Below are 26528 nucleotides of genomic sequence, written 5' to 3' on the forward strand. Positions count from 1 at the left end.
GCTCAGACAAACACTGTAAGGCCCAAATCGTGCACCTGGTCGTCTAAACGACTTTGTATACCTTGGCCATAATTCTACCATGCAGAGCCAGATCCACCCACGGGATTGGTAGCCTGCAGTAGACCTGGTCCACCACTATGTTTAGGTAGAGTGGTGTTCTGTACTTTTCTCCAAACACAGACCCATCCCAGTTGTAGGAAAAACAGTGAAAAACCATATTATATTTCCCACACTGTTCAGAGGTCCATGTTTTGCCCTAATTACTTAAGTTATACATTGTTGTTCTTTGACTTTGGTTATGAGTTGTTTCTGAGTGGCACCTTCACCACAAATATCAGTTTAGTAATGTATAAAAAACAGTTTTTGTTCCACTTCATTGACTGAAGAAATAGGTTGACTTCATTGACTTAATCTGTCCCAGCTTGGGGTTCAATCATTTGACCTTTTTTGAAATCTGTCTCTCTTGTTGCTTTAGATTAACATATTAAAAAGTTGACCTGAAGATGCCTTTTATGGCACACACATATATTGGTAATTAGTATTGAGGTGAATATGAACCTTAAGAATAGAATCCATTTTTGACTGTAGTTCAGTTCTGAGCCCTTTGTTGTTGGGTGTTTCCACTGTTTAACTTACCTCCTGTTTCTGAACTCCAATAAATAATAGTACAGTAAAACTGCTCTGACTAACTGGTTTACATTAAAATAAATAAGTGTATAATACAAGTCAACAATGTCATGATGGATTGTGAAAATATTGATATGAACAGCTTCAGTGTCTATTGCTCCTGGATGAAGAAACTATTTTTATTGAATGTTTTCGTGACATGGTTTCCTCCTACTCAGTTCATTTCCTGGATGAGTGTTGTGCTGTCTGTTTTTATTTACTGTGGTAAAGGTGCTTTTAAAAGAGCTGCATGTTTAAAATGCTCTCTACACCACTGGCCTTATTTTATTCTTTAGACTGACCTAATGACTTATTATAAACCTGTATCCACAGCAGAACAGCTTTTACTTATGTATTATATTATTATATTTGTTAAGAGGCAGGTCTGGGATCAGTGTTATGGTTTTGTTGACGTGAAACAACGTCTGTCATGGTAGTTAACCCTCTGTCACACTGAAGTGACTACTGTACAGACCTGAGTTATTAGCTTATCTGAGCTCTCATGAATTTAATGACAATGGTCTGGTTCCTCTGTCCCCTCAGGGCAAACACTGCATATTAGACGTGTCAGGCAACGCCATCAAAAGACTACAGGTGGCAGCACTCTACCCTATCGCTATCTTCATCAAACCCAAATCAGTGGAGAACATCATGTGAGTACAGAACAGAGTCTGTTTCACTTTACCAAATGAAACAACCCCCCCCCCCCCCAAAAAGTGATTTGACCTTAAACACAGTACTTATCTGTGTCATTCATCTGTAATATCATCATAACATGGAATGTGTTTCTTTGATCATTTTTGCCATACTCCTTCACTGTCTCTCTGTCTGTCACTCTCTGTCCACTCATCATTAACTAGTGTATCGCATCCCACACACGATCTTTAGATACCATTCATCAGCTTCACCATGTTGTCCACAGAAACACATTCATGGATTATAATACCATATTTGTCACTTATTATATAAAGGGTAGGGTGTGTACTGAACTCTAAGCCTACTCTGTGTGTGTGTGTGTGTGTGTGTGTTCTAACCACAGGGAGATGAACAAAAGATTGACAGAGGAACAGGGCAGGAAGATCTACGACAGAGCCACAAAGCTGGAACAGGACTTTACAGAGCATTTCACAGGTCAGCAGTAAGACTGGGTATTGGCACGGATGTCCTGATTCAATTCGATTCCGATTCACAAGCTAACAATTCGATTCAATCCGATTCGATTCCTATTCGATATTGATTCAATAGGAATGACATATGAAATACTATATAGCACTGCATATTTTGAGAGATGTTAAAAAAGGTCTGAAGCGAACAGAAATTTGCAAATGGAAACAAATTGTGAAAAACCACTGAAGAAAAGGCCAAGGACTTGGTTACCAAAATCTTCTTATTTGAGAAACACATGGGTACAGTTCCTTAAAAACAAAACAAAAAACTAAGCACCAAAGAAAGAAAAAGGACTTCAGACGGAAAGGAATAGCTGCAAATTAATCTATTTAATCCTCTGGCTGTGTTTAAACATGGCGGAAATGAACCTAGAAAACCAAGGGAAAAAAATGCATAATAGCCTAAAAGATCGATCCATAAATTTTACAGATCGATTTCGAATCGGATGAATTTTAAAAAACGATTAATTGAAAAAACGTTGGTTTTGCACAACCCTAGACAGCAGTTCTTACCCCATCACCTCCACCTCCACTTCTCCACCCCTTAGCTAGGAGAACATTGTCAGTGTTAATCACTTGCTGTCACTATTCTGTGAGAGCAGACATAAGCCACAGAAACGGCCAAATGAAGTCTGAAGTTTTCAGTGAAGAGATGTGAATGAGACGCTTTGTGTTTTACTGTTTGTGTGTGTGTGTGTGTGTGTGTTGCAGCGATCATTCAGGGGGACACGCTGGAGGAGATCTACGATCAAGTGAAACAGATCATCGAAGAGCAGTCTGGGCCATACATATGGGTGCAGTCCAAGGAAAAACTCTGAGTCAACCCCAAACTCTTCCCTCCCTGCCTCTCTCTGTCTGTTTTAATTTATTACCTCTTTTTTGTTTTTGTTTCTTTTGTTTTTGTTTTGTTTTTTTTAATACAAGCTGGGGTGCTGTGTTTGGCAGCATCCTCTTGACCACCTGACCCTTGGATCTTCCCAGACTTATGGAGTTGACTTTAGTCCCCTTTCCCCACCTCCTATAGTCTTCAGCTCAGTGCTCTCACCCAATCAGTAAGACCTCAGTGTTCCTGCCGGGTGCACGACATCTTCTCTTCTAATAATCACTGCTTCCAGAGAGAGAAAGAGATAGAGCATGAGTGCGTGTGTGAGAGAGAGAGAGTGAGAGTGAGAGTGAGTGAGAGACAGAGGGAGAAAGAGTGAGTGAGACAGAGTGAGAGAGAGAGACAGAGAGAGGTTGAGAGGATCTGCCAGAACAGACCAGCATTTGCACCAGGGCTTTTTAAACGGCACAGTTCCTTAATGTTTAAGGGAGGAAACTTTCTAAAAGAATAATAATAATGATAATAATATTAACACTAACAAAAAAAAAAGGTTCAGCTGGATTTTATTAAACCTGTCCCATTTCAGCTTTTGTCCAAGACAGTAGAGAAGAGGTCAAGTCTCAGGCATTTGGTGCAAAACTAGCAAGAAACATGAAATAACTTTGCACGTTGTAGCTTTACGAGCATGTCTTCTTCAACTTTTCTTTCTTGTCAGCCCCCCCCCCCCCCCCCCCCCGGTCCTCTTTACCAATTTAGTCCCTTATTTTAAACACATATGTCTTAGTCTGTGTTGTTGTTATTTTTATTTTCTTTTGTCTTTTGAATTCCCACTCATACTCACAAACAAATGTCCATGTTAGGAAGCCGTTTTATTTTTGTCATTTCTTTTTCCGCTGCGCAGAACTGTGGGATGTGCAGTCTGTGTTAGAAGGTCACAGAGTGTGTGTTTTTTTCTATGATAAGTGTCTTATATAAATAAATAATTTTCTCAACATCTTGGATTTCCGTCTAATAAAGTCTTGAAATGACCACATGAACAAGGAACTGCCGTTTTAAAGCCACGCCCCTAACAGCTTTGGTCAGCCAGCGCTGCTTTGGACAATTTGTTGTACAATGAAATTTTAACGGATATTTAACCCTTCATGAACTGCCTATTTTGTTATAATAAAAATCTATATTGAACTATACCTAAGCACTACTACTATGGGAGTTATTTTCTTGACATTTTGAAAGATATGTTTGGAAAAAAAATGTTAAATATGAATATATATTTTATTTTAACACCTTTCCCTTTATTGTCAGTTAACCTGTCAGAAATATACAGGAAGGATCTTGACCATGTGAAGACATGTCAAGTGCTCCAGTTTACCAAATTTAGGAATGGTCACACTTGACGCTGATCTGACTCTTGGCTCTCTTTCTGATCTCACCTCCTCTGCGGTCCTGTTACACCCACCCTGTGAGCAAAAAGGTTCCTCAAAAACCTCTGTGTGAAAATGGAGAACGTTCTATCTCTTCACACACCCACTTGCAAACCATCTTGGCTGGGGGAAAGCGGCTCCGCCTTGTCGTTGTTCTGTTACAGGGGCTTGCACTGGTTTGTTCTCCATGTGGACTGGAGACACTTGAGAGAGACTCCTTTAAAAAAAAAAAAAAAAAAAAAAACAGCCAACAAACAAAAAAAAGCCCCCAAAACCCAGCAGATGGAGACATAAGCCTGTCTGATCTTCTAAGATATACTAGTTTTCTATATACTGAGACTGCTTCTTCTGACGCCTTGCCTGGGCGATATAAAAAAAAATCTGGGACCGGAAACCTGTAAATAACCTCCACATCGAAAACAGAGAACAGCTATTACAGCAAGTTATGACAATAATAAAATCGATTTTTTTCTCATATAACACAGTCTGGGTTTGAGTCTTTGTTAAGTTGGTTTCAAGGTGTTAGGGAACTCATGTGGGAAACAGAGGTTGGTATGCCCTCACATGGACAATGTGATTGTGACTGTATACTGAAAACACCAAGGGAAGGTCCAAAAGAATAACTCAAGAGTGGACTAGTTGATAAGTCGCATAATCAGCGTTACAAATACAAACAATGCACAGGTGTATTTGTATATGGAACTGCAAAATAAAGGAGACCCTTGAGTAAGTGAGGGACGCAACATGTGTTAAAAGTGGGTGTTTCTACATGGATGTGTCATCAAGCTTCGGATAATGTACAAAAAATACCAATTTAACCTTGTTATCAACGAATTGGCTGCCAATTTTTTACACAGGAGGTAAAAAGAATGAGAGAATTAGACATTTGTAAAATGAGGCATTTTTAATAAGAAATGGGCAAACCATTCTTCCTGCTTGATAAATGGTCCCTTGGCACAGGATACAGTGTTACAGGTTTTCCATGGTTGACTGCAAGACTAATAAATGTCAAGTTTCAACACTTCTGGCTTCCTTATCATTTGATGTGTCGATTGAGGTTAAATAATACCAGCAAATGTCTACTACTTGTGAATAAACAGCAGATTTCAGTGGAACCCTGAATTTATACACTGGATTATAAATCTTGTTTATAATATTAATTTTAAACACAGTGACAGAATATGAGGCAACTAGGGTTCACTTTGTGGAACTGCACTAATATAGAATTTGGAGCTTGTGTATGTCTGTCTAGCTGTCTCTCTGAACAAACCCTAAGAACAGCTAAGCTAACAAGCCGAATCTCAGTTGTGTAATCATTACATAACTTATTCCTCTTTATCAAGTTGTGTACTCTGATCGTCTATGAATATTAAAGATGTCTAATCACTGAAATTCACTCTTTGGATGGCAATATCGAGAATATCTGCTGTTTAATAGAGACGTGGGATGACAAATTCTTCTAAACTTGCTCTCGATTAATCTCACAGGCTACGTCTGTTCTTATCAGCGATCATTTATTTCAATACTCTTTCACAAATTTTAACATGAAATTCACAGACGAAGCTACCAGATTCTGAAACTTCGCCTCTTACAGTATTATTTCGTGATGAGTGAAACGTAAATAAAACATACACTACTTTATTGGAAAATAAATAAGTCGTTGGAACGACCGAAAGGTCATTCGGTGTGACAAAATGTGACGGACGTCGTTTGACACTCAGCTGACAGACCGATCAACGTTCCCAACTCAGAGGTCATAATATCTAACCAACTAACAGTTCCGTTCTTCTCTCTCATTTTTTGTTTTTGATTTGTCTGGATGCATCCCTCATTCCCTCTTTCACCTCCCGAACAAAAGTATTTCGAAGCCGCCCAGCTTTCTGACCGATTTCCCCAAAGTCTTTTGGCATCATTTTCGACTCCTCTCGAATTTGGCGAAGAGTGTCAGATTTAAGGATCTTCGATGATGCGTCTCGCCCGGCGATCTGGGCTTTCGTAATGGCAAAGGCCGTGATCTGCGCCGCTCGCCTGATAGGACGGGACTCGGCTAGCTTCTCAACAACTTGTGCGTTGTTTAGCAAAGCGTACAAGATTCTTTGCAACACCATAATGGACCTATGTATGAAGGCTGAAATTACAAAATGCATCAGTTACACTAGTGTACATAAATATTTCACGTTGTAAATGTATGTACGTTAAATCACAAGCTACCTTACCTCACGCATTGAAGGTCCTCAATCGACAACTCTGCTATCCGCTAGTAAGCTTCTTCGGCGGTGAGACGTGTAGTTGTGCAAGTACGTAGTGCCACCTAGAGAGAATATTGAGAAGTGAACCAAGTCGATGTAATTTTAAAGCGTTCCTTAGAAGTCAACGCTAGAGAAGATGCCAAATATTTGGACGCTCCAGATAAAGTATATATTTACTAATATGAGAATAAATAACTAGGTAACATATTTTGACCTTACTTGATCAGATATTTTTAATCCACAAATACCTGTACGTGTAAGTGCTACACGGCTGTGTCACTCATGGCAAGGTAAGAGGCTGTTTAAAATAAACTGCCTGTGCGTTTATGTAACGGATCAGCGGAGGACATTATTATACTGCTTTGTTGTCTTGGAAAATAGCACGTGTAATGTCCACAATCAGGACAATAAAGGACAGAGACTGATTTACTGAATACCAAATTAGCCCGAGACGCTAAATGTCACACAGGGTCTTTGAACAAGCCTTCCAGTTACGTAAATTTACTGTTGATGAATAATTAATCTTTGATTATTCTGCTGCCAAGACTGAGCACTTTCACAGAGACACTCTGCTTAACATTATTTGGCATCATGACCTAGTATCTTTTACTACATGCACAGTCTTGTTTGGGGTGTCAGGGCTTACCCATTCTCAAGGTTAAGAGGATTTGGGATTCACATTATTAATGATTTCAGATATGCACGATTGCCTGTTGCTGTTTTCGCAAATAACATCCTTAACAGACTGAATCAATGAAGAGGATTATCCATAACGAACAAATAACCGCTATAGGAAGGTTAACCTCATTTTGAGACAAACAACCCAAAAAATCTTTTTCGAGGAACTTGCACGTCAAAACCTCACTTCCTGAGTTCAGACAGAAAGCATCACCCTACATTGCTCTGCTGGCACTGCATCTCACGTTTTATTTTAGATCATGTCAGTTCTTATGCCAGCAATACAGCCTTTTGTTGCCTTCAACTGTGTACGCATCTGATCATGAATATTAATTTCCTCACGTAGCTGTGTATAAAATCATGAATGGAAATAGGAACTATATTCTCTACAGACTTTCAGCTGGCATGTAGAGTACACTGTGGTATGAGAAGTGAGTTCGAGCCTGTGGAGTCCTCTGAAAGCTGGGCTCGGGCCCGGCTCTGAGAGATAACGTATCTTTGCTGTGCACAGACAGTCTCTGATCACGGTCACTCCTCCTCTGAATGAGAAGACACTTCTTAACTTCTCCACTCAGACCTCCAGTTGCATCATTCTAATAACTTCTTGTCTGGTGGTGGTGGTGATGCGGGGAAGGGGGGGGGGGGGTGGCGACTGGGTGTACATGAAAATGCGACCTTTTTTTAGGTGCTTCTGATGGGAAGGCAGCTTGTCACTCTGCATTCTTTCAAAGAATATTCTCCACTTTTTTCCTCCTTCCTTGTTCCTCTATCTCTGTCTTCCAAGACTGAAAACAATCAGACGTTCTGGAAACATTTTTTCAGCAGGGTTGTGGCTTTCTTGGTAGTTCGCTCTAAACCTGCTTTACGTACAGCAAGATTTACTCACGTTCTTTGTTCACATACTTCACAGCATTACTAACCTCCCTATGCTGCGTGAGAATTAATGCAATCCTCTTTCGTTACACTGCTGTTAGGGTTGAGAACGGTCAGAGTGATAAACAATGACTGTTGCCATCTCCCACTAAGCAGTTGGGTCAACAGGTTCTTTCCAAGGTTAACTCTTAAAGGTTACCCTGCACAAAGACTCTAAACATTGCCCAACATCTCATTAATCCCTCAGCCTTATTGTGGGTGTTTTTTTTTGTTGTTGAAAGGAGGGGTAGTTATGGTTTGATACCAGCATGGGGGTGGAATTCAACCGCTCTCATATTTCATATGAAAGAGGTTCCAGGTTGCAGTCAGTTTCAACACCACATGGGGAGCATTAAATTCAAGGATCAGAGGCCAAATCCACAGTTGTGCTCTGATAAGTGGATGAGTAACTGAGACTGTTAGTAATTGTAACACTGTTAGTGACACATGCAGCTTCTGGTTGGGATGGCCTCAATACTTCCGTATCATTTGACAAACATGGCTGTTTCAGCACAGAGCAATGTTAGCATGGGGTCAAGGACAGCGTTTTAAAAAATGTCTCTTCTATGCCTGGTCTATTGGCATATGACTGGCTGAATGTGATGAGAGACACAGAGAGAGAGAGAGAGAAAGAGGAAGTAAGGACAGAGAAAAGAGAACAGATGGCAATGTTTGAGACCACGCTTGTGTTAGGGTGACTGACAGAACAATAGAAGGAACGAGAAAGCACTGTCTTCTTGCACCACCTTATTTTCTTTTTCTAAACCATTTACTCAGTATTTACCTCAGCAAGGCTGCAAAAACAGGTTTGTGGCTCTCTTGCTAAACAGGAACTAATTTTGTCTAGTTCATACTTCCTTCTTCCATAACAGCTACTGTCCTCTGCCTAGACAAAGACAATGGAGGAACCACTGCCAATAAGTGATATAACAAAATAACAATGGATCAGACAGTGGCTTGAAGAAAACATAGCGGTGTGTAGTACACCACCACTTAATATTAAACTTAAGGTTAAACTGTGATAGAATCCATAATTCACACATTTTTGGCATTCATCATTTTTTGTCAGTTGGTTCTAACACTGCCCATGCTTATGACAATCTGCGGGTGAAATTAGTGTGGGTGCCCCCCACCCCCCACCACTGAGTAATATGTGGGTGCCCAGGGGGTCAGTGGAGGGCAAAGTGAATTATCTCTCCAAAAGCCCTGAGTATCTACACCACAAACTTACCATGTGCTTACACCATTGATCAGTTTGTTCCTCACACACACACACACACACACACACACAAACACACACACACAGACACAGTTGATACTCAGCCTTATAGGAGAGGTACTGATAAGAGTGTCTTCTTGGAACGTGGAGGCCTTCCCTTAGGTTGAGAAAAGGTTCCTGAACTGATACTGTTCGGAAGAAAAAAAGGCGGGATAGGATAGTACATGCTAGTGTGTGTGTGTGTGTGTGTGTGTGTGTGTGTGTGTCTATAAAGCAAGGTTCTGAATGAATGCAGCATGAGGGTTCTCTCTGAGCTTTGCTCTGTATAGAGTAGTTTCCTGATGTAAGGTTAAGTAACAATGCTCATGTTCAAGAATAAATGGGCTCTTCCCTCTTCAGCTCTATCAAAACTCTCTTTATTGATTAATCTCATTCAAAATGAAGACAATGCTCTTAACAGTTTTAACAGTGTGGTAATGTATCCTAACATTTAATATATCTTTGTCAACCATTATCATTTTTGGACAATGCGAGAATTGTATTTGTCATCTGACTAACTTGGTTATATTTGCAATTACACACTCACTCTCTCACTCATTATCTTAACCGCTTATCCTAAGTAGGGTCGTGGGGTTGCTGGACCCTATCCCAGCGCTCATAGGGCGAAGGGTGGGGAAAAACCCTAGACAGGGCAGGGCAGACACACACATTCACAAACACACCTAGGGGCAATTTAGTGTCTCCAATTCACCTGGACTGTGGGAGGAAACCCACGCAGACACGGGGAGAACATGCAAAGGACTCTGGCCGCCCAGCCAGGAATTGAACCCGAGACCTTCTTGCTGTGAGGTGACAGCACTACACACTGCACCACCGTGCCACCCCATAATTACACACAAAGATGAAAAAAGAGAAAGAGAAGAAAACTGAAAGAAAACATTCTTGCTTTTCTGACATTGTTTAGTTTGTCATCTTGTCTCACTGGAGCTTTGACAACCCATGTGTTCTTCCATTGAACACAATACTACAACGGTGTATCTAAATGTACTGATAAAGAAATGCAGTAATGGCCCATTTACAAGGGGTGGGGGTTGCTCCTGCTGTCCTTTGTTTGAAGGAGACCCTTATAACCCCCCCCCCCCCCCCCCCCCCCCCCCCCCAAACAGAGTCAAGTGCAGAGGAGTCAGCATCTGCCTCAAGGATAATCTTCAACCTTTTAGAGCAAACTGAAGTTTCTGAAGTGTATTATTATGTAGTGTGTTATTGAGTAACGTGTATTATTACGCTCCAGGCTGCAGACACGGGTAAGAGGTCTGTGTTCCAGTGAAAGGCACTGTGTCACACATAGGAGACTCACCACTACTCTGGGAATATACTGAACATAATGTCGGAGTGTTTGTCCTAGTGCCTCGTTTCTCCCTCCTCTGCCCTCTGATCCGCCCTCACACAGATGGTTACTCTGTTCTTTCACTGTGTCAGTAGTTATAAAGGTTGTGGTGAGAAGCTGTGACCTTGAATCCCAACCTGGCGGAAAGCCTGGTAAGCAGGTCAGCTAAGGTGAAAACACATACAGGTCTGGTAACTCCTGCCATGATTTTTAGACCATGAAACAGTCAAAGAAAAACCAAGACAGCACCAGCGTCTGCTCTTTTGGTATATTTAGACTACCAATGAGACTATGGTGTTTGCACCCCCCCCTTTATTAATATCTTTAATAAAGGAAACCACATCTGGCCCTGGTTACCTGCATTTATGAAAACCCTATAATAGAAAGACATTCTCAGTAACCCTAAAAAAATGCCAAGATGAAGTAAATGTTTCTCAGGATGCATTTGGTAAAGTTGATGAATTAATGTATGCTATCCTTTATTTTTATCACATAAAAACAGTGATAAGTGAAACCCATAGCTTAAAGTGCATGGGATCAGTAAAATTCTTCATTTGTACTGGGAAGAACAAAAGCTGTATGCATTTCATGTGGCAAAACTAGCAAGACAACCAGAATGTGTTTATCTGATCAGTCTGTTGCTCAGGTGCTTGTGAACAGGGAATAAAAAAAAAACTCTTTCGTGACAAAATCATCAAATCAAAAAAGTTTTTTTGTTTGTTTGTTTTTTTTACAGTGAGGTTGTGCAACATCAGGTTATTCCAGCATGCACTGGTGTGGTGTTTTGTGGTGACAATATTTATGAAACATGACAGAATATGAGATGTAACTTGAATGTGAATTGAAATGTGTGAAATTTTAATTGTGGTACATAGATGCCTTCAGGTTAATGTTTAAAGTCAGTTGCACTGCTTCTTACTCAACAGGTTCAGTAATTCTCCCACAACGTGAGAGAACTGCACAGGGCTGAGAAAAATAAACTTGACTTGAACTTGGCTTTAAAACCAACACAGTAGGCGCCCAGCATTCCTGGACTGAAATGCCAGCTGCTACAACAACGATCTATTGAAACTGATTCAGGCCTATTGCCTGTGTAAAAAAAAAAAGAAGCTAAAATAATACTTAATGGAGGCATTAAGCCCATGTCCTAATTCTGCTCACCAATTATTTCAAAATATTTTCGGCTGGGCCCCTGTGCAGGTCACTGTTTTGTTCTCTTTACTGACAGATTTTGCTCACATTAAGACCATCACAGTGTGGGAATCACATTGCAGGCATGTATTATCTGACTGATTTGATTAAGATTAAACGTTATGTCACGTTAGAAACGATGGGGCACTCATGCAAAGGTTAAGAATTTCCAAACACATTTCACACTCAGACAGTTTGTTTAAAGTGTAACTTTATAATATTGCCCTAGTATTTGAGGTAGGCGAGGATATTTGGTGTGTTTACTCAACATTTGTTGCCTCATAACTGGTGCACTGCATCACAGAAGGCCATTTCAAACCGCTTTGTACTACAAGCTGCTAAAAACTAAGGTAGAGAATGCCCAAATGGAATGTATAGAATATTGAAAAGACTAGAGATTCATTGTGCAACAAAGTCTCAGTGAAACAGCTGGCATATTAAAAGTACTTATTTAATAATGCTTTAACAAATGTTTAACAAACACTGAAATATGGGAAAAAGGGGATAATGCAGAAAGCAGAAAGCAGCTTTTTGGATACATTTGAACAGACATATGTGAGAACACACACACACACACACACACATATATCACAAATACCTGTGACACCGGACTGTAATTACTGCGTAATTACCATTAGGAAGAGTGGATTTTCACAAATGTCAGAGACTGCAGATACATTCGAAGCAGCTTCCAAAACTCTTCACTGTGCACTTCCTCAGCACACTGTAAAACCACGACCTATAAAATATTTTCACAGCTGTAGAAATGGTGGGGAAAAAAAACCTGTCCAGAGTTCTCAAAAACCTGCAGGAAAAAGTGGGTCTGGTTTGATTATCTTGGCCTTTCTCTGGACTTTAGAGCAATAGGTAGGTATTTTCAACACTATTTATTCAAACACTTGGTAGAAAACCCAAAAGTGTTTAAAAAGCCTAATAACAGTTCTACATTGCTCCTTTTGGAATTACAACAAAAATAGCAAAAATACGCCGTGATTGTGGGAGTGCAACATATTTCGTGCATAAAAACCACAATAGTTTCATGCTGACTGTAAAAAGAGCTGCATGAGAAATAGCAAGAGAACATACTGGCACTGTGAACGTGCAGCTGTCTTCCCGAGGCAGTGGGGTCGGCCGAGGTAATACTACCACTGTTTCTGCGGTGGTAAGGCTTTATAAACGATAGGAAGAACAACAGATCTCCTTTAATGGGACGCTTTCAACAGCCAAGCTTTAGGATCAGATTCATGCACTCAGTACCTCGTTCTGCTTCAGTCTTTTGTCCACAGAACAAATCTGGTTCACAAAGCACATTTATTTCAGATGAAAGCGCAAAGGTACATATCCTTGAAGGGAAGTGACGTTGAACAGTCAGTCCGTCCTCCTTATTACAGACGAGATAGGCAAAGCTAGACTAGCAGAGGAGAGGTTCAGAGCGCCCCGGTAGAAGCGTGCGTTTGGGTATCTGATAAAGGAAGCTGACTCTAAGCGTTGGTAAGATTTGTCACGATACATATGACCTCTTATTTTTCTCAGTGGTGTAAGCTCTCTTTAGAAATGTCGATTAATTTATGTGACTGCATTGTAATTGCATGTCATGGGAATTCAAGTCTTTGACTCAGCTTATGGTAACTTTAATGTCATACATTCCTGTAGCCGCTTGCTGACCTACCAGCTTTATTGAAATATCGAAATCAAACCTAATGTGCATTTTAAAATGGCTAAGCTTTCAGTGTAGTGGAGATTGAACCATGACTCACGTTCTTTTTTATGATGCAAAATAATTAACACGGCAATGAGGTCGTGCAACATGAGCTTAATGTTGCCAGAGCACATGGGCTGGCACCTGCTGACCTTGACTGGAGAGCTGTCTACTTCAGACGCTGAGCGTCCGTTCGTATTGTCTGCCTATTAAAGTAATTAGAAAACCTGTTTTTGAGCTTTTAGGGGTCAGGGTTAAAAGTATGCAAGCCAAAAGAAAACGACACGTGAGCTTATCGCAACGTTAGCATAGGATGGTTTGCGCTTTCGTGAACCCACTTATACAGAAGAGAGATGGTGGAGTTACTCATATGTCCTGTCGAAAGAAAGCCCATGACCGATATTTTGATGATGTATTGTTCTGTGCTGTTAAAGTTTTGTCTCAGAGAACCGTTTTAAATATTGCTTTGCAGAGTTTTGTAGCCAGTGAAAGTGACATGTCCTTGGCTGAAGTGGAGACACTTTGCTGCCTGCCCTTGATCGCTTCCATCTCTTTCCTTTTCGCGGTGTACTTTTGCTGTTATTTTATGTTTAATCCCTTACTCATTGACAGAGACTCGTTTGGGATTTTGTGTTGTAAACGGACACCTTAACATCGCAATTTTAAGCACGACTTGTTGCCGTATTCTTTGCAATTGATGTCCGATTAGATCATACAATAGGTGCTCTACAATCATTAAAAAAGAAGCCCAAATAGCCTTGATTTAGTAATATTTTTTTTCTCAGACCTTGCTTGTGGATGACCCACATTATCTATAAAATATGTCAGACTCTTCTCGGAGTATATCTTGACATTTCAATGGCTGCTTCCCCCACCACTGCTTGGTTCAACTCCATTCATAACTTGGCAATACTGAGATAGAAGTCCTGGACCTCTCCAGTGTGACCCTCACATGATCTGCCTCCAAGTGGCTGAAGAATAGTTGCAGCCCCCCCCCCCCCCCCCCCCCCCCCCCCAAAAAAAAAAAAAATCCCAGTATTAAATTGTAAGATTCAGGGAACTGGAGACTGTTCTGGTCGTAACATGCAAGTTTGTCGCTTTTGTGGTTAAAGAACAGGTCTTTTTCATGTAGAATATGCTACTAGTTTTTGTTTTAGTTCAACTTTGAAACTGATGTTAATACTCTGATTGCACTGTTAACCTATTTTTGTGAATGTAGGAACCATTTCTCACAGAATTGTGCCATTCAGTTGGTCACATGGTGGCTAGACTCTGGGACTGGAGTCTTTGGTGTGGAAGGATTAAATGAGCTGTTCTTTCCAAGTTGAAATGCTGTTGACACAGACATTGTACAGGGAGGATGTTATGTCGCATTAGATCAAATAGTCTGTGTTTTTAGCCTTTTGGTGTTGAAGTTGTTTCTTTGGGTAGTCAACATTGGTTGTGACTTGGTACATCTTATGTTTAAACATGTTATAGAGGATTAAAACCCTCTCTAGAAGAGCTTGGTTGTTTTCTGAGCGGTTTTGCAGGTTAGAGTAAGAGTCTAAGTGTCTGTCCCCAGAGATGGGAGGGAGAGTTTGATCTGATTGTGTGCACGTTGAACGTAATTCTTCCCGGTAGGGTGTGACCCAAAGCATTTCCCTATCTCTAGCTCACATGTGTTTGGGCAAAGTCATTAAAACAGATATCAGAGAAGCTTTGAATGCTGTCCAGTTACGGCAGAATAAGCTATTTTTGTTGACTGGTTAACATCAACATTTCTCTAAGGTATCACTTGCTAAACCTGCACCTGTTAACCTGCCATTTGTGGAGCGTGTCAGTAGTTCATTGTCTGTTTATTTGTGGCTTAGACATGCTCATCTGAGCTGGTATTTCTCCCTTTATATGTCACCTCTTACATCTCGATTTAGTTTTTGAAGACATTCAAGAGGTTTGGTAAGTGATTGTCTTCGTCCAGGGACAAAACAGACCAATTTTTTTTATTTCGTTAACATTCACTGACCTCCCATGCTAACTCCCTTGCCATTATCTTGCCTTGTAGGAATGTATATGAGGTTATAGATGTGTGTGTGTGTGTGTGTGTGTGTGTGAACGTTGGGGGGACCTACCATAAATTTTATGATAACACGCCATCAGGATAGCAAAGCATTTAAGGTCCATCAATTTTGAATATTAGGCATAATGAATAGTATGACAAGCAGTTGGAAAGGGATACAGTGACCTGATGGGGAGTTGGTAGAACATTAAGGATTAATAATTGCAGGTGTGTGGAAAGTTGTGGTTCAGTGATCATGTCTGCTTTAGTTTATTTTTTCTTTGACTGCTGTGTAGACATATTATGTTTTCACAAGCGTGGGTGAATGACTATCTGAGAGTGAGACTGTAAGACTACTTAAGTCAATTAATTGAAAGTTTGGACACATTAGTCAAATGTAGTGTTTCTATGAAAGAGGGCATATCCACAGTGTAAAATGAAATAAATTCTTTTCAGCTTTGCATTGGCTCCACTGGGTTTAATAAACATTGTAGGTTACCAAATGGCTTTTGTCGCCCCCTACTGCTCCTAAATTGTTTTGTGTTTAACAGTTATTTTGGGCATCAAACTTTTTATTTCAATTTTTCATGGTGGTAAAGTGAAATATGTTTTTTTGTACAAATTGAAGTAATATTTATTAAATGTATTCCTTTTGTCAACTGAAAATAAATGTATTTAAAAAGAAATAATTGAAATGTATTTAAAAATGTATTTAAAAAACTATATTTCCAATATTTTTATTAGAAACATTTTTTTTTTTAAATTTCATTTGAATTTAGGCTAATTTGTAATTTCTGTGTTCACAAAAAGGGGCACTTAATGAACAAATGAATCTGCTTTTTTTTTTCTTACAATGCCTCTTTACCTTTTTCAGATTTCTGTATGGTGCGATGGACCAGGCAAGGTCAACAATATCCAAAATAGTAAGGGTTTTTTAATATTCTGTGATATCCATCCAGTTTAATGTGATCCTCATTTGAGAAGACATTGCAATTCAAAGTTATTTTGTATACTTCTGTTTAATCTAATTAACCTCCTCCCACTAATTACTACTTAGAATGATCTAAGTTGCCATGGAAATGCTCATGGCAAAATAGCTGTTTCTGAGAGGCAACTGGTGGGAGGAGGTAAATTAAATTAAACACGTCACTGATCGTTATTCAAAAATTTGCGTCCTGTGGGATTAGGGCTTGGCGATATGGCCAATAAATAATATTGTTATATTTTTAGGCTATATCTCGATACATGATATATATCTCAATATTTTGAAATCTCCTCTAAAGCACTTGATAAATGCTCGATTTAACCCTTTGATGCATACAGTCACACCAGTATGATGATTCTAGTAGTCCCTGCAGCATATGTCTGCATTAAAACATTCTTGTTTATATTCATTAGTGGTTTCTTTTGGAACAATTTTAAACTTGCATGCAAAAAAGGGGAAATCACAATCAAGTTAAATTTAACAAAACAGTATTTATTCAACATGTTCCTTGCAGTACCCAAACCACTGCCAGATGATGGATCCAGTGCTGTTTTTTTTCGTAACCAATTTGTCCACCTCTACCGTTTCCGAGCTCAACGTGTATGAACTCGCTTTAGCGCTTCATTTCTTTCACTCTCTCCTGGCTCTTTCCCTGTTCCCTCCAGATACAAAAACACACATATATACACCACCTATATACTTCACCCACACTCGCCCAGGAAAGTGGCCTGGATGGGTGGGCGAGTGTGTGAGTTTTTTTCTTTTTGTATCTGTGAGAGGGGGAGAGCCATGGGAGAGAGTGAGAGAAGTGAAATGTTAAAGGGAGTCTCATGCTGTTCACGATGTAGTCGTTTACTGCGTCACACGTGGCACAAGCCATGATACATCGAGCATATTCGAAATATCACCCTCCCCTATGTGGGATCATCACAAATCTTTGATGACTGCACCCATAAAACAGCATAAAACAACAATCCTGAGACTTTTAACTCTTCATCTTTCCTTGTCTGCAGTTCAATGGAGAGCCGCGGTCTTACACGCGTTTCAGCCTCACGCAGAACATGGAAGGAGAGAACAGCCAGGTGGAGATGAAGCTCTCGTCAGACATGGATGAAGAGGTAGGGGGCAATGGAGTTGGGGAGCACCTTAATCATACACGGCCATCCAACGCCAGTACACTGAGCCAGCGCAACCCCAGAAAAATCTGTTTCATTTTCATTACTGCTCTGCTGGTTTTCACTATTGGTGAGTATGTCAAAGAATCATTGATTACATTGCATTCCAGACAGTTTTATTTGTTCCTTAAATTAAATTTTTATACAAAAGTGTAAATTGCATGTTTTTGTAGTTCTGTAAAGATTTTGTGTGTCAAAAAGTAAAGGATACAAATACAGACACTACATTTGCTCAAAGAGTAACCATTGATATTACCCAGTACTATGGCTTGTGTTTCAGGTTACCTGATTGGTTACGCGTCGCACCAGAAAACAGATGTGTCTCCAAGCTGTACTGACGCTGAATCCAAACTGATAGTGGATTATGACAGTGATGGCGTATCCGAGATGATCGAACCTGTGGCACCACTGACCTGGGAGGATCTTACATCCCTTCTGAGTAACAAGCTTAGTGCCACAAACATTGAGGACACCCTCAGGTAGTTGTATACTCCAGTCCACTTTGATGCTTATGGATGGTCTAAAACATCATATTTTCATCTGTGGAAATGGATGCTAAGCAGAAGAACTTGATGTAGTCTGTTCTGATTTGCCAGGTGCTTTTATCTGAAAGCTCTTCTTCTTCCTGTCTCTCTCATTCTTAGTGAATTCTCCAGCAGCAGTCATAAAGCAGGTTCTTCTGGAGATGAAGATCTGGCTTACAGAGTGATGAAGAGGTTTGAGGCTAATGACATGGAACCCTGGACTGATCAGCACTTTGTCAAGGTTCAGGAACCCCCTCTCTCTGGCAACAGCGTGACCTTCCGTGGACGCAGTGTTGGACGTACTCTAGGCTATCTGGCCTACAGTGCACCAGGAACTGTCGAGGTTGGTGTCTGAACTGATATGTTGCCCTCACTGTTGTTGTGACTTCTTACCTCAAACAAGATATTTATATTATTTTGCATAACAGTATTACTGAAGTACAGAATATTCACATACTTGTTTCTATGAAGGTAAACAGCCTTTTAAATTTGTTTACAGGGCACAGCTTTGTATGCTCATTATGGACTGAAAGATGACCTAACACAGCTGCAGCAGCATTTCAATATTGATTTCGCTGGAAAGGTTCTCTTGGTCAGAGCGGGAAGAATAAGTTTTGCTGAGAAGGTGAGTGGGGAAAAAAAATCGAATCTATTTTATGACCACTTGGTATTTGGAAAGTGCTCAGTGTCAAATGAGGTAACAGCTCAAGACAATAATAGTTGCACTGGCATGATAGTGCTCATTATTCTCTTATTATCTCTTATCTATTTATTCCATCTTTTTTCACTGATTTCACTGTTGAAATATTATAGGTTGCTAATGCTGCTAGTGTAAACGCTAGTGCTGTGTTGATCTATCTGGACCCTGCTGACTACAAAGTTTCGCCTGATGCTGATCTGTATGGCCACGTAAGTGGAACCTGCTCTTCATTCCTTTATAGTTGTTGTGCAGGTGTCGCAACTTATCTTGGCAAATGAGTTAACCAGAATAAATTGGTTTTCGTAAACTGGTTTCTGTACTTAACAAGCTAAGTAAGTAACTGGGGAGTTTTTTTTCTTCTGTTTGCATAGGTCCATCTTGGCTCTGGTGACCCATACACCCCCAGTTTCCCTTCATTCAACCACACTCAGTTTCCTCCCATTCAGTCTTCAGGCCTGCCAACCATTCCTGCACAGACCATCACAGCCAGCATGGCTGCTTCGATAATGAGGTACAGTAAACATTGCCTAAATGGTGATCTTAATCTTGCTAGAGCATGTTGTCATTCATGACAACAATATTTCCAGGTCTTCAGTGACTTAATGTTGATTGATTCTTTTTTACCATGACAGGGACATGAAAGGAGAGCTCCCCCCTAGAGGCTGGGCAGATGGAGAATTAAACGGGGTTGAATACAGGATTGGCAATAATGATGATGAGATCACTGTGGAGGTTAAAAATGTCTTAGTTGAGAGTAAGATCCACAATGTGTTCGGCGTCATCAAAGGCTTTACTGACTCAGGTACAACCAGATACTGAAACAAGATTTGTAAGGGTAAAATGATTATTCACTTATACTTTGAGTAGGTCCCTTTGAATTCATTCTAACCACCAGTCCTTTTGGTTTAGACCGTTACTTGGTGATTGGTGCACAGAGAGATGCCTGGGGTCCTGGTTTTGCAAAGTCTACTGTGGGCACTACCTTGTTGGTTGAACTAGCCAGCGCCATCACAAAAATGATCAAAGATGGTAAGTTCATCAGTTTGGAAAGCTTTGTTGGAAGTAACATCCATGGCTGTTTCCTATAGATCACAGGGAAGGTGATTCAAGTACACTATTTACCTTTAGACCATGGGTGGTGTATATGGCCCACTCTTTCACAGATATGTCTTGTGTATATTTTTACTGGTCGCTGCTTGGGTCTCTTGCATAGATGGATTCAAGCCCAGAAGGAGTATAATATTCGCCAGCTGGAGTGCAGGAGAATATGGGAGTGTTGGTGCCACTGAGTGGTTGGAGGTTAGAATACATTTTCCTTTTACTGTTCACTTACACATTGAGGAGGGGATGAATTAAATAACTGTCGTTGTTGGTTGTTATTTGCAGGGATACTTGTCCTCTCTGAGTGTGAAAGCTTTCTCCTACATAAGCCTGGATGGAGTTGTAAGGGGTACGTAATGACTCCCATGTTTCACCGTAATCACTGTGCTGTAGTTGCACTATTTCGTTAATGACCAACCTTAAATTATTCCCCCAGGCTCTTCCTCTTTCAGAGCAACCGCAAGCCCACTGATGTATAACCTCATTGAGAACACCCTGAAAGAGGTGAGCTTTCGTACATGGGAACAATGGTTATTTTTGAGAGTGAAGTTTTGTTTTGAATCATAGAGAACTGATTGGCCTTTTCCTTGCCTGCAGGTGTCCTCACTAGGTTCCCAGGACACAACTCTGTTTGCAGAAATACAGTCATCGGAATGGACAAAAGCTGTGTATGTGATACCCCAGCACTTCTACTGTCAGATATTCACAAGCCCCATTTCCTGCCTGGTAAACTCACATTGAGAACGTCCCATGGTACATGATTTACTTTTTGTGTTACAGTATGAGACCTATGATGATATCTGATCCTGCCTACCCATTCCTGACCCTCTCTGGTATCCCTTCAATCTCCTTCTGGTTTGGCGAGGTCAGTGATTTCATTCTTTTCATTTGTCTGTTTGCCGATGTGTGAGCAATTCCACCAAACTGTCAATGGGTTAGGGACTGAGATGATGAGAAGTTTAAATCAGACCACAGAAAGGCCTCACTCTTTGTTGCCTTCCTCTGTCTTAGGGTGAAAAGGAGTACCCATACTTTGGGACGCAGTATGATACCAAAGAAAAGCTTGGCGAGATCATGTCTTACAATATTGGCAAGGTGTCTAAGACAGCGGCACAGATAGCTGGACAGATGGCTCTGCGGTTGGTGCATGATCATGTGCTGAGGCTGAATGTTGAAATGTACACCACTGTCATTCGCAAACACGTGTTCCAACTCACCAGAAAAATCAACAGTCTCAAGACAGTGAGTGCCCTCTGCCCTTTTTCAGGACAGTGCAAAGACTTTCTGCAACAAATTAAATGAATTTTACATTTAGCAGTGATGTGTTACAACATGTAACATGTAAGAGTCATAGCCCTTCATGGTTCTGCAGTAAAGATGGTTGATGTCTATTTGGTTTTTAGTCTGGCCGTCTGCCTAAGACTCTGACGGGAGACTGGCTGATATCAGCCCTGGGCTCCTACAGCCGTGCCTCACGTAACCTCCTTAACACCATCCAAGGCAGTGACCTGGAGGATGCTGAGCAGTGTCGTGTCATCAACGATCGCATCATGAGGGTAAACCAGAGCTTTGCTAAGTGGACAGAGTTGAAGTGCCGCTTGTGACATTTGCTAGGCTTTGACGCTCAGTTGTCCTTAGATAGCATACTGCATTTCATCTTATGCTGCTGTGGATGCCTTTTTGGCGTGTATTTCTTTGATTGTCTCTCTTTCCTTGCAGGTGGAGAGGGATTTGCTCTCGCCTTACGTATCTCCCCGGGACAGTCCATTCCGTCACATACTGGTGGGCTCTGGCCCTCACACGCTGTCGGCTCTGCAGGACCACCTAGAAGCAATAAAACAAGACTCAATAACGGCTGACGTCAACCGGTTCCAAGTTGACTTGGCTCTGGCCACTTGGACCATTCAGGGCTGTGCCAATGCAATCGCAGGACCTGTGTGGGCATTGAATAATGACATTTAGAATAACTGGTAAAAACAGACCTGTTGGTCAAGAGTTTAGTTAGACTCTTCACAACTGATTCACAATTTGAATGTCATCAGGTTTATGTCCCCCATAATATGGATTGCGCTCCCTGAGACTAGACTGTAAGTAACTGTTCTGTTCTCTTTGAGACCTCTAATACCTTTTCCAAATTAAGTACCTTAAGACAGACTTTGATTTGACCAACATTTAATGCTTATTATCACTGATTACAAATGGGGCCTTCACATCTTTACACAGGAAGTTGGTAACTCCTACCCCCGCACCCCACCACCCTCCCAGCCAAAAAAAAGGGGGTTCCGTTACTGGGGAGCACTTTGAAATACTGGTGGTTTTTATGATATACAATGTAGAAACAGCCAATATCAAGTAGCAGTATTTTACAAGATTATGAATGTAGTTGTTAAGTCGCTATTAAGAGATTTAGCACAATTAGTGGACAGTGTGCAGTTTGTAAGCATGTGCACTGATTAAGAAATTTGAAGCAGTTGAGGAGGTCACCATATGTTATACAACTAACCTAATCACAAATTTGGGATTTTGTTATGGCTCTTTTTGCTATTTTCTAGGATATCCATTCTCATCTTAGGAACATAAAGAATTGTGCTAAATCAGACTCAAGTGAGAGGCTGATGAATAGATCTAACACAGACACAGATACACACACACACACACACACACACACACACACACATGCACACACAAGCAGGCACACACAGATGCACACGTACACACACACACACACACACACACACACACACACACACACAAAGATTGTAGTCAGACAGTCACCTACACCATCTGATTCAGCCCATGAAACACCCTGGAACTTTAAGTTCACCCAGTGGGAACACTGGCATGTTCACTGCTCTGTTATGACTAGGGTTGGGTATCGTTTGAGTTTTTTCCAATACCAGTGCTAAAACGATACTTTTAAGACGGTGCCGGTGCCTAAACAGTGCCTGAACCGATACTTCAAGTACTTCATTCGACAGCTCATTTAAGTGGCACCGAAATTAGGCACTGAAATCTCGTTTCAATTCTGTCCGGTAGATACCGATTGTATAGGAACCTGTGCCATATTGGCACCGGGTTTTGGTACCCAACCCTAGTTATGACTGTTATACCTGTCTGCTAGCAGTTTATATGGACAACTGAAGATGTGGTAGAAAGCGCCTTTACGATATAGCACTGAAATCTCTATTTATTTTATATTTATTTATCAGTGGCAGGGTTCACTATAAATAGCATTTTGTAACGCCTTTTTTAAAAAATGTATAATTATCGGAAGCAGTGCCTTCCATAATTATGACAGTTATACTGTCGAAATAACAAAGCAGCATCTGCTATGGTAATAATCTTGTTACTAAAGGACATGACTAGACATTGCCATATTGGAGAGTTTTATATGAAATCAACCATTTACAAGACTTTTAGTCAATTTTGTAAAAATGAGGCGTAATCAATCAGATCCATATATCTTTTTTGGGGGAGGATGTAATTACTATTCACATGGATCAAAGAAGAAATTTTACATGGCTGTTTCTAGTGTTTGCCTTAGGAACATTGTTATTCCTAATCCTAAACCATTATCGGGAGCAGTGACTTCCATAATGTGAAGAAGATGATGGTAGTTTTTGCCTACCAGTGCGTTGATATCGAGAGCAGTGCCTCTCATATTTCACTGTATGGTGGATGTTTATTATCGGGGACAGTGTTTCCCATAATGTTGTACATATTAATCAGCATTCACACACAATCTTTTGTCATGCTTTCTCATTCATTACCATATCCCCTAAGGATCTGTATTCAACAATCAAGTGCTATTATCTTCTTCAGTTTTGGGTAATGGAGATTTGGGAGGAAAAAAAAGAAAATTATTTTCATTTGAAAGCTCAGGAGGTGAAAGTTTGGGGAAATCTCAGAGTAGTATCTTGATAAACGATGTGCTATTTTTTTTTTAATTAAATTTTTTGGTATGTTTCTATGCTTATGAAAGTGTATTGCTTCCTTTTCTGTTTTTCTGTAGTTTTTTCCCCTTGTGTTTTCTTGTATTTTTGCCTCTTTGTGCCTTTTAATGGCAGCTTTTTGTGTATCTCTTTGCTTTGTTTTCATCTGGTTTTTGGTTCACAACATCAGCGGCACAGGACAGTGGCTTCCTTGACTGGGGGCCATGGAGTGTTAACAGATCAGGATGTGAACAAACCTTTACACCAATGTTAAGCCAGTCTCTGGTCGTTCCCAGCCAAGAATGCTATGCATAAAGCCAGTGGCATGCATAAAGTCCACCGTTCTTAAAGCTGTTTTTAGATGGGAACACAATGTCCAAGATGTAAAAAATCAGTGAAGCTTTCCTTTAGGGCGAATTAAATACATTATAACAGTGGTTCTCAATCCTGCTCTTGGGGGGCCCCCTGCTCTGCATGTTTTCCATCTTTCCCTGCTCTACCCACCTGGCTGAATTCATCAGTGGCACTTTTGACTGGCTGAGCAGACCTGATTTAATCAAGAGCATATCAATCACACTAATCGGGGGCAGGATTGAGAACCACTGCATTAGAATGTGGGCTATGTGTTCAGACTGGGAAGGTCAAAGGTCTGAACATAGCTATGGCTTCACAATGACAGCTCAAATGTTTGAATTCTAAAAATCGATAATTTGTTTTTATTGCTTGCACTTTTGCGTTGTTCTGTTACAATCAGAGTAGATATAGTGAAGGCTGAAAGATTACCTGTTTATTATTATTTTTTTTTTTTAATTTTTGAATCTTTTATCCCTGATCATCTTGTCAAGACCATTTGTCTTAACCACACACAACAGAGAGTGTATGTCAGTGGACATTTCTCACACTATGCAGCAACTTCATTTGAATATTTCCAGTGACTCACCAGCTATACATGTATAAGAATCATAGGTTATTACAGAGAAAATTGTACTTCTGCTGCACACAGTAAAAATATTCAGTGCTTTTTGCATTTAAGCTGCACAAAACCTTGCAATCTGTTTCATGCAATAAATCTTTATGTGACATCTTGGCCTTTCAGTTGTTTTTTTTTTTTTTTTAAATAAAAATGTCCTTTTTAAAATAAAAATTACTTTAAGTGATCTAGTAAGATAAGAGGGGATAGTAGGTCCGGGAATAATAAAGGAATAGTGTTTTAGTTTATACTTGTGTCTCCATCTGTACAACAAACCACTGTATAAAAATATATGCAGGATATTTTAAAACAGGAGTAATATAGCTTCGTCTTTAATATTTAAAAAATACTTACAACATAAAACATTGTCTTTTCCATTTTCAGCTCTTAGACAACATTTAAGATACAATAAAGCAGTTACTATGGTGGTATCTCAGATGGTTGATTTAACCTTGAATGTGCCATTGTTTTTCACTATTGATCTAGATTCTTGATTCTTTAGCAGAGTTCTGGTGGCAGGACAAAGGTGATATTATCCTTTATGATAACACACGTTCAAACATTCCAGCGATAACAGTTTTTCCTTAAAATAACAAAGCATTTAGACTAATGTTGCTCCATTTTTAATGTTGGGTATACATGAACAGACTCTGAAACCCCAGGTGAGAGAACAAGAAAAAAAAAACCCTTGAAAAACACTTGAGAACTTAAGAGGCATACAGTTATCTGACAGGACATTGGGGATTTGTAAATGCAGGTGTGTGTAGAGATTACTTTGCGGTTGGGTGATCTTGTCTGTTTCGCTTTCCTTTCACTGCTCAATAGACGTGTTATGCTGTGACAAATGTGTGTGAATGAGTCTATCTGTAAAGCAGTGAAACTGAAGAACTGTTTGGACACATCAAAGTAAGTCAAACTCTTCATCTTTACCATGCTTATTGTTTACTGAATTGAGCAGCAATGTTCAGGATCCCTCTCATAGTAGCTAGTAGTAACTGTGAGGTTCCATGGTGAGAGAACTGGACTCTGTTTAAATGAAACAGGTGATGATGAATGTGACAGTGCTTTTGTTAGCATCAGAGTGAAATGCATGCATAAAATTGTTTCTAGCATTAGAGCAAAATGCATGCAGAAGGACCCCCTCCCTCCACACACACAGACACGCACATACGCATGCACACAGATAGAGAGTGAGAGAGAAAAAGAGAGTGACACTTGTTTTAAGGCAGGAACATTATATCAACGAGACACTGGTGTAAAAACGGTGAGGCTCTCCTTCAGAAAGGCAAACAAAACCATTCAAGAGCTTATGACGGACACAGTTAACTGACAGGAAGTTGGTGGAACGTTAGGGCTTAGTAAATGCAGGTGTGTGGAAAGACTGCGGTTGGGTGATCTCGTCTGTTTTCAGTTTCCTTTCACTGCTCAGTAGATGTGTCAAACTGTGACAAATTGCATGAAGTGCACACCCTGCAGTTAAAATAATTGGTTTTTATTCTTCTTTTTTTTTCTTTAGGGTTTTATTCATCTGATCTATTGACCAAGATCAGAGGCCTTTGCACAGGTACTGTTTGACAATGACATTCTAAATACATGTAAAAATTACACGCAGTTTGGTTTATTTTGTTCTTATTTAGATGGATGGTTGTGATATGGGCACGGTGACGCAGTGGGTAGCGCTGTCGCCTCACA

The 26528-nt window shown here is 40.3% G+C and overlaps 2 protein-coding genes across 14 annotated transcripts in view; both read left to right on the plus strand.

Annotated features, from left to right (window-relative positions):
- dlg1b (discs large MAGUK scaffold protein 1b) overlaps positions 1 to 3385 on the plus strand; it is an 85932-nt gene extending 82547 nt beyond the window's left edge. For all 13 annotated transcript variants that reach the window (XM_030773170.1, XM_030773171.1, XM_030773173.1 and 10 more), the window contains 3 exons: positions 1210 to 1319; positions 1706 to 1797; positions 2544 to 3385. In XM_030773170.1, the coding sequence (XP_030629030.1) occupies positions 1210 to 1319; positions 1706 to 1797; positions 2544 to 2650 (309 nt within the window). In that variant the 3' untranslated portion in view covers positions 2651 to 3385. The remainder of the gene's footprint in view (positions 1 to 1209; positions 1320 to 1705; positions 1798 to 2543) is intronic.
- A 9757-nt stretch (positions 3386 to 13142) lies between these two features.
- On the plus strand, positions 13143 to 22598 carry tfr1a (transferrin receptor 1a). Its single transcript, XM_030774560.1, has 18 exons — positions 13143 to 13203; positions 16324 to 16372; positions 17448 to 17679; positions 17890 to 18088; positions 18254 to 18476; positions 18633 to 18758; positions 18947 to 19042; positions 19205 to 19344; positions 19466 to 19635; positions 19743 to 19862; positions 20047 to 20132; positions 20220 to 20283; positions 20371 to 20438; positions 20532 to 20602; positions 20715 to 20799; positions 20946 to 21176; positions 21338 to 21490; positions 21654 to 22598. The coding sequence occupies exons 2-18, from the start codon at positions 16340 to 16342 to the stop codon at positions 21894 to 21896; spliced, it is 2340 nt and encodes a 779-aa protein (XP_030630420.1). The 5' UTR covers positions 13143 to 13203; positions 16324 to 16339; the 3' UTR covers positions 21897 to 22598.
- Positions 22599 to 26528: the final 3930 nt, after the last annotated feature.

This window comes from Chanos chanos, chromosome 5 (genome assembly GCF_902362185.1).
Source record: "Chanos chanos chromosome 5, fChaCha1.1, whole genome shotgun sequence".
Lineage (NCBI taxonomy): Eukaryota > Metazoa > Chordata > Actinopteri > Gonorynchiformes > Chanidae > Chanos > Chanos chanos.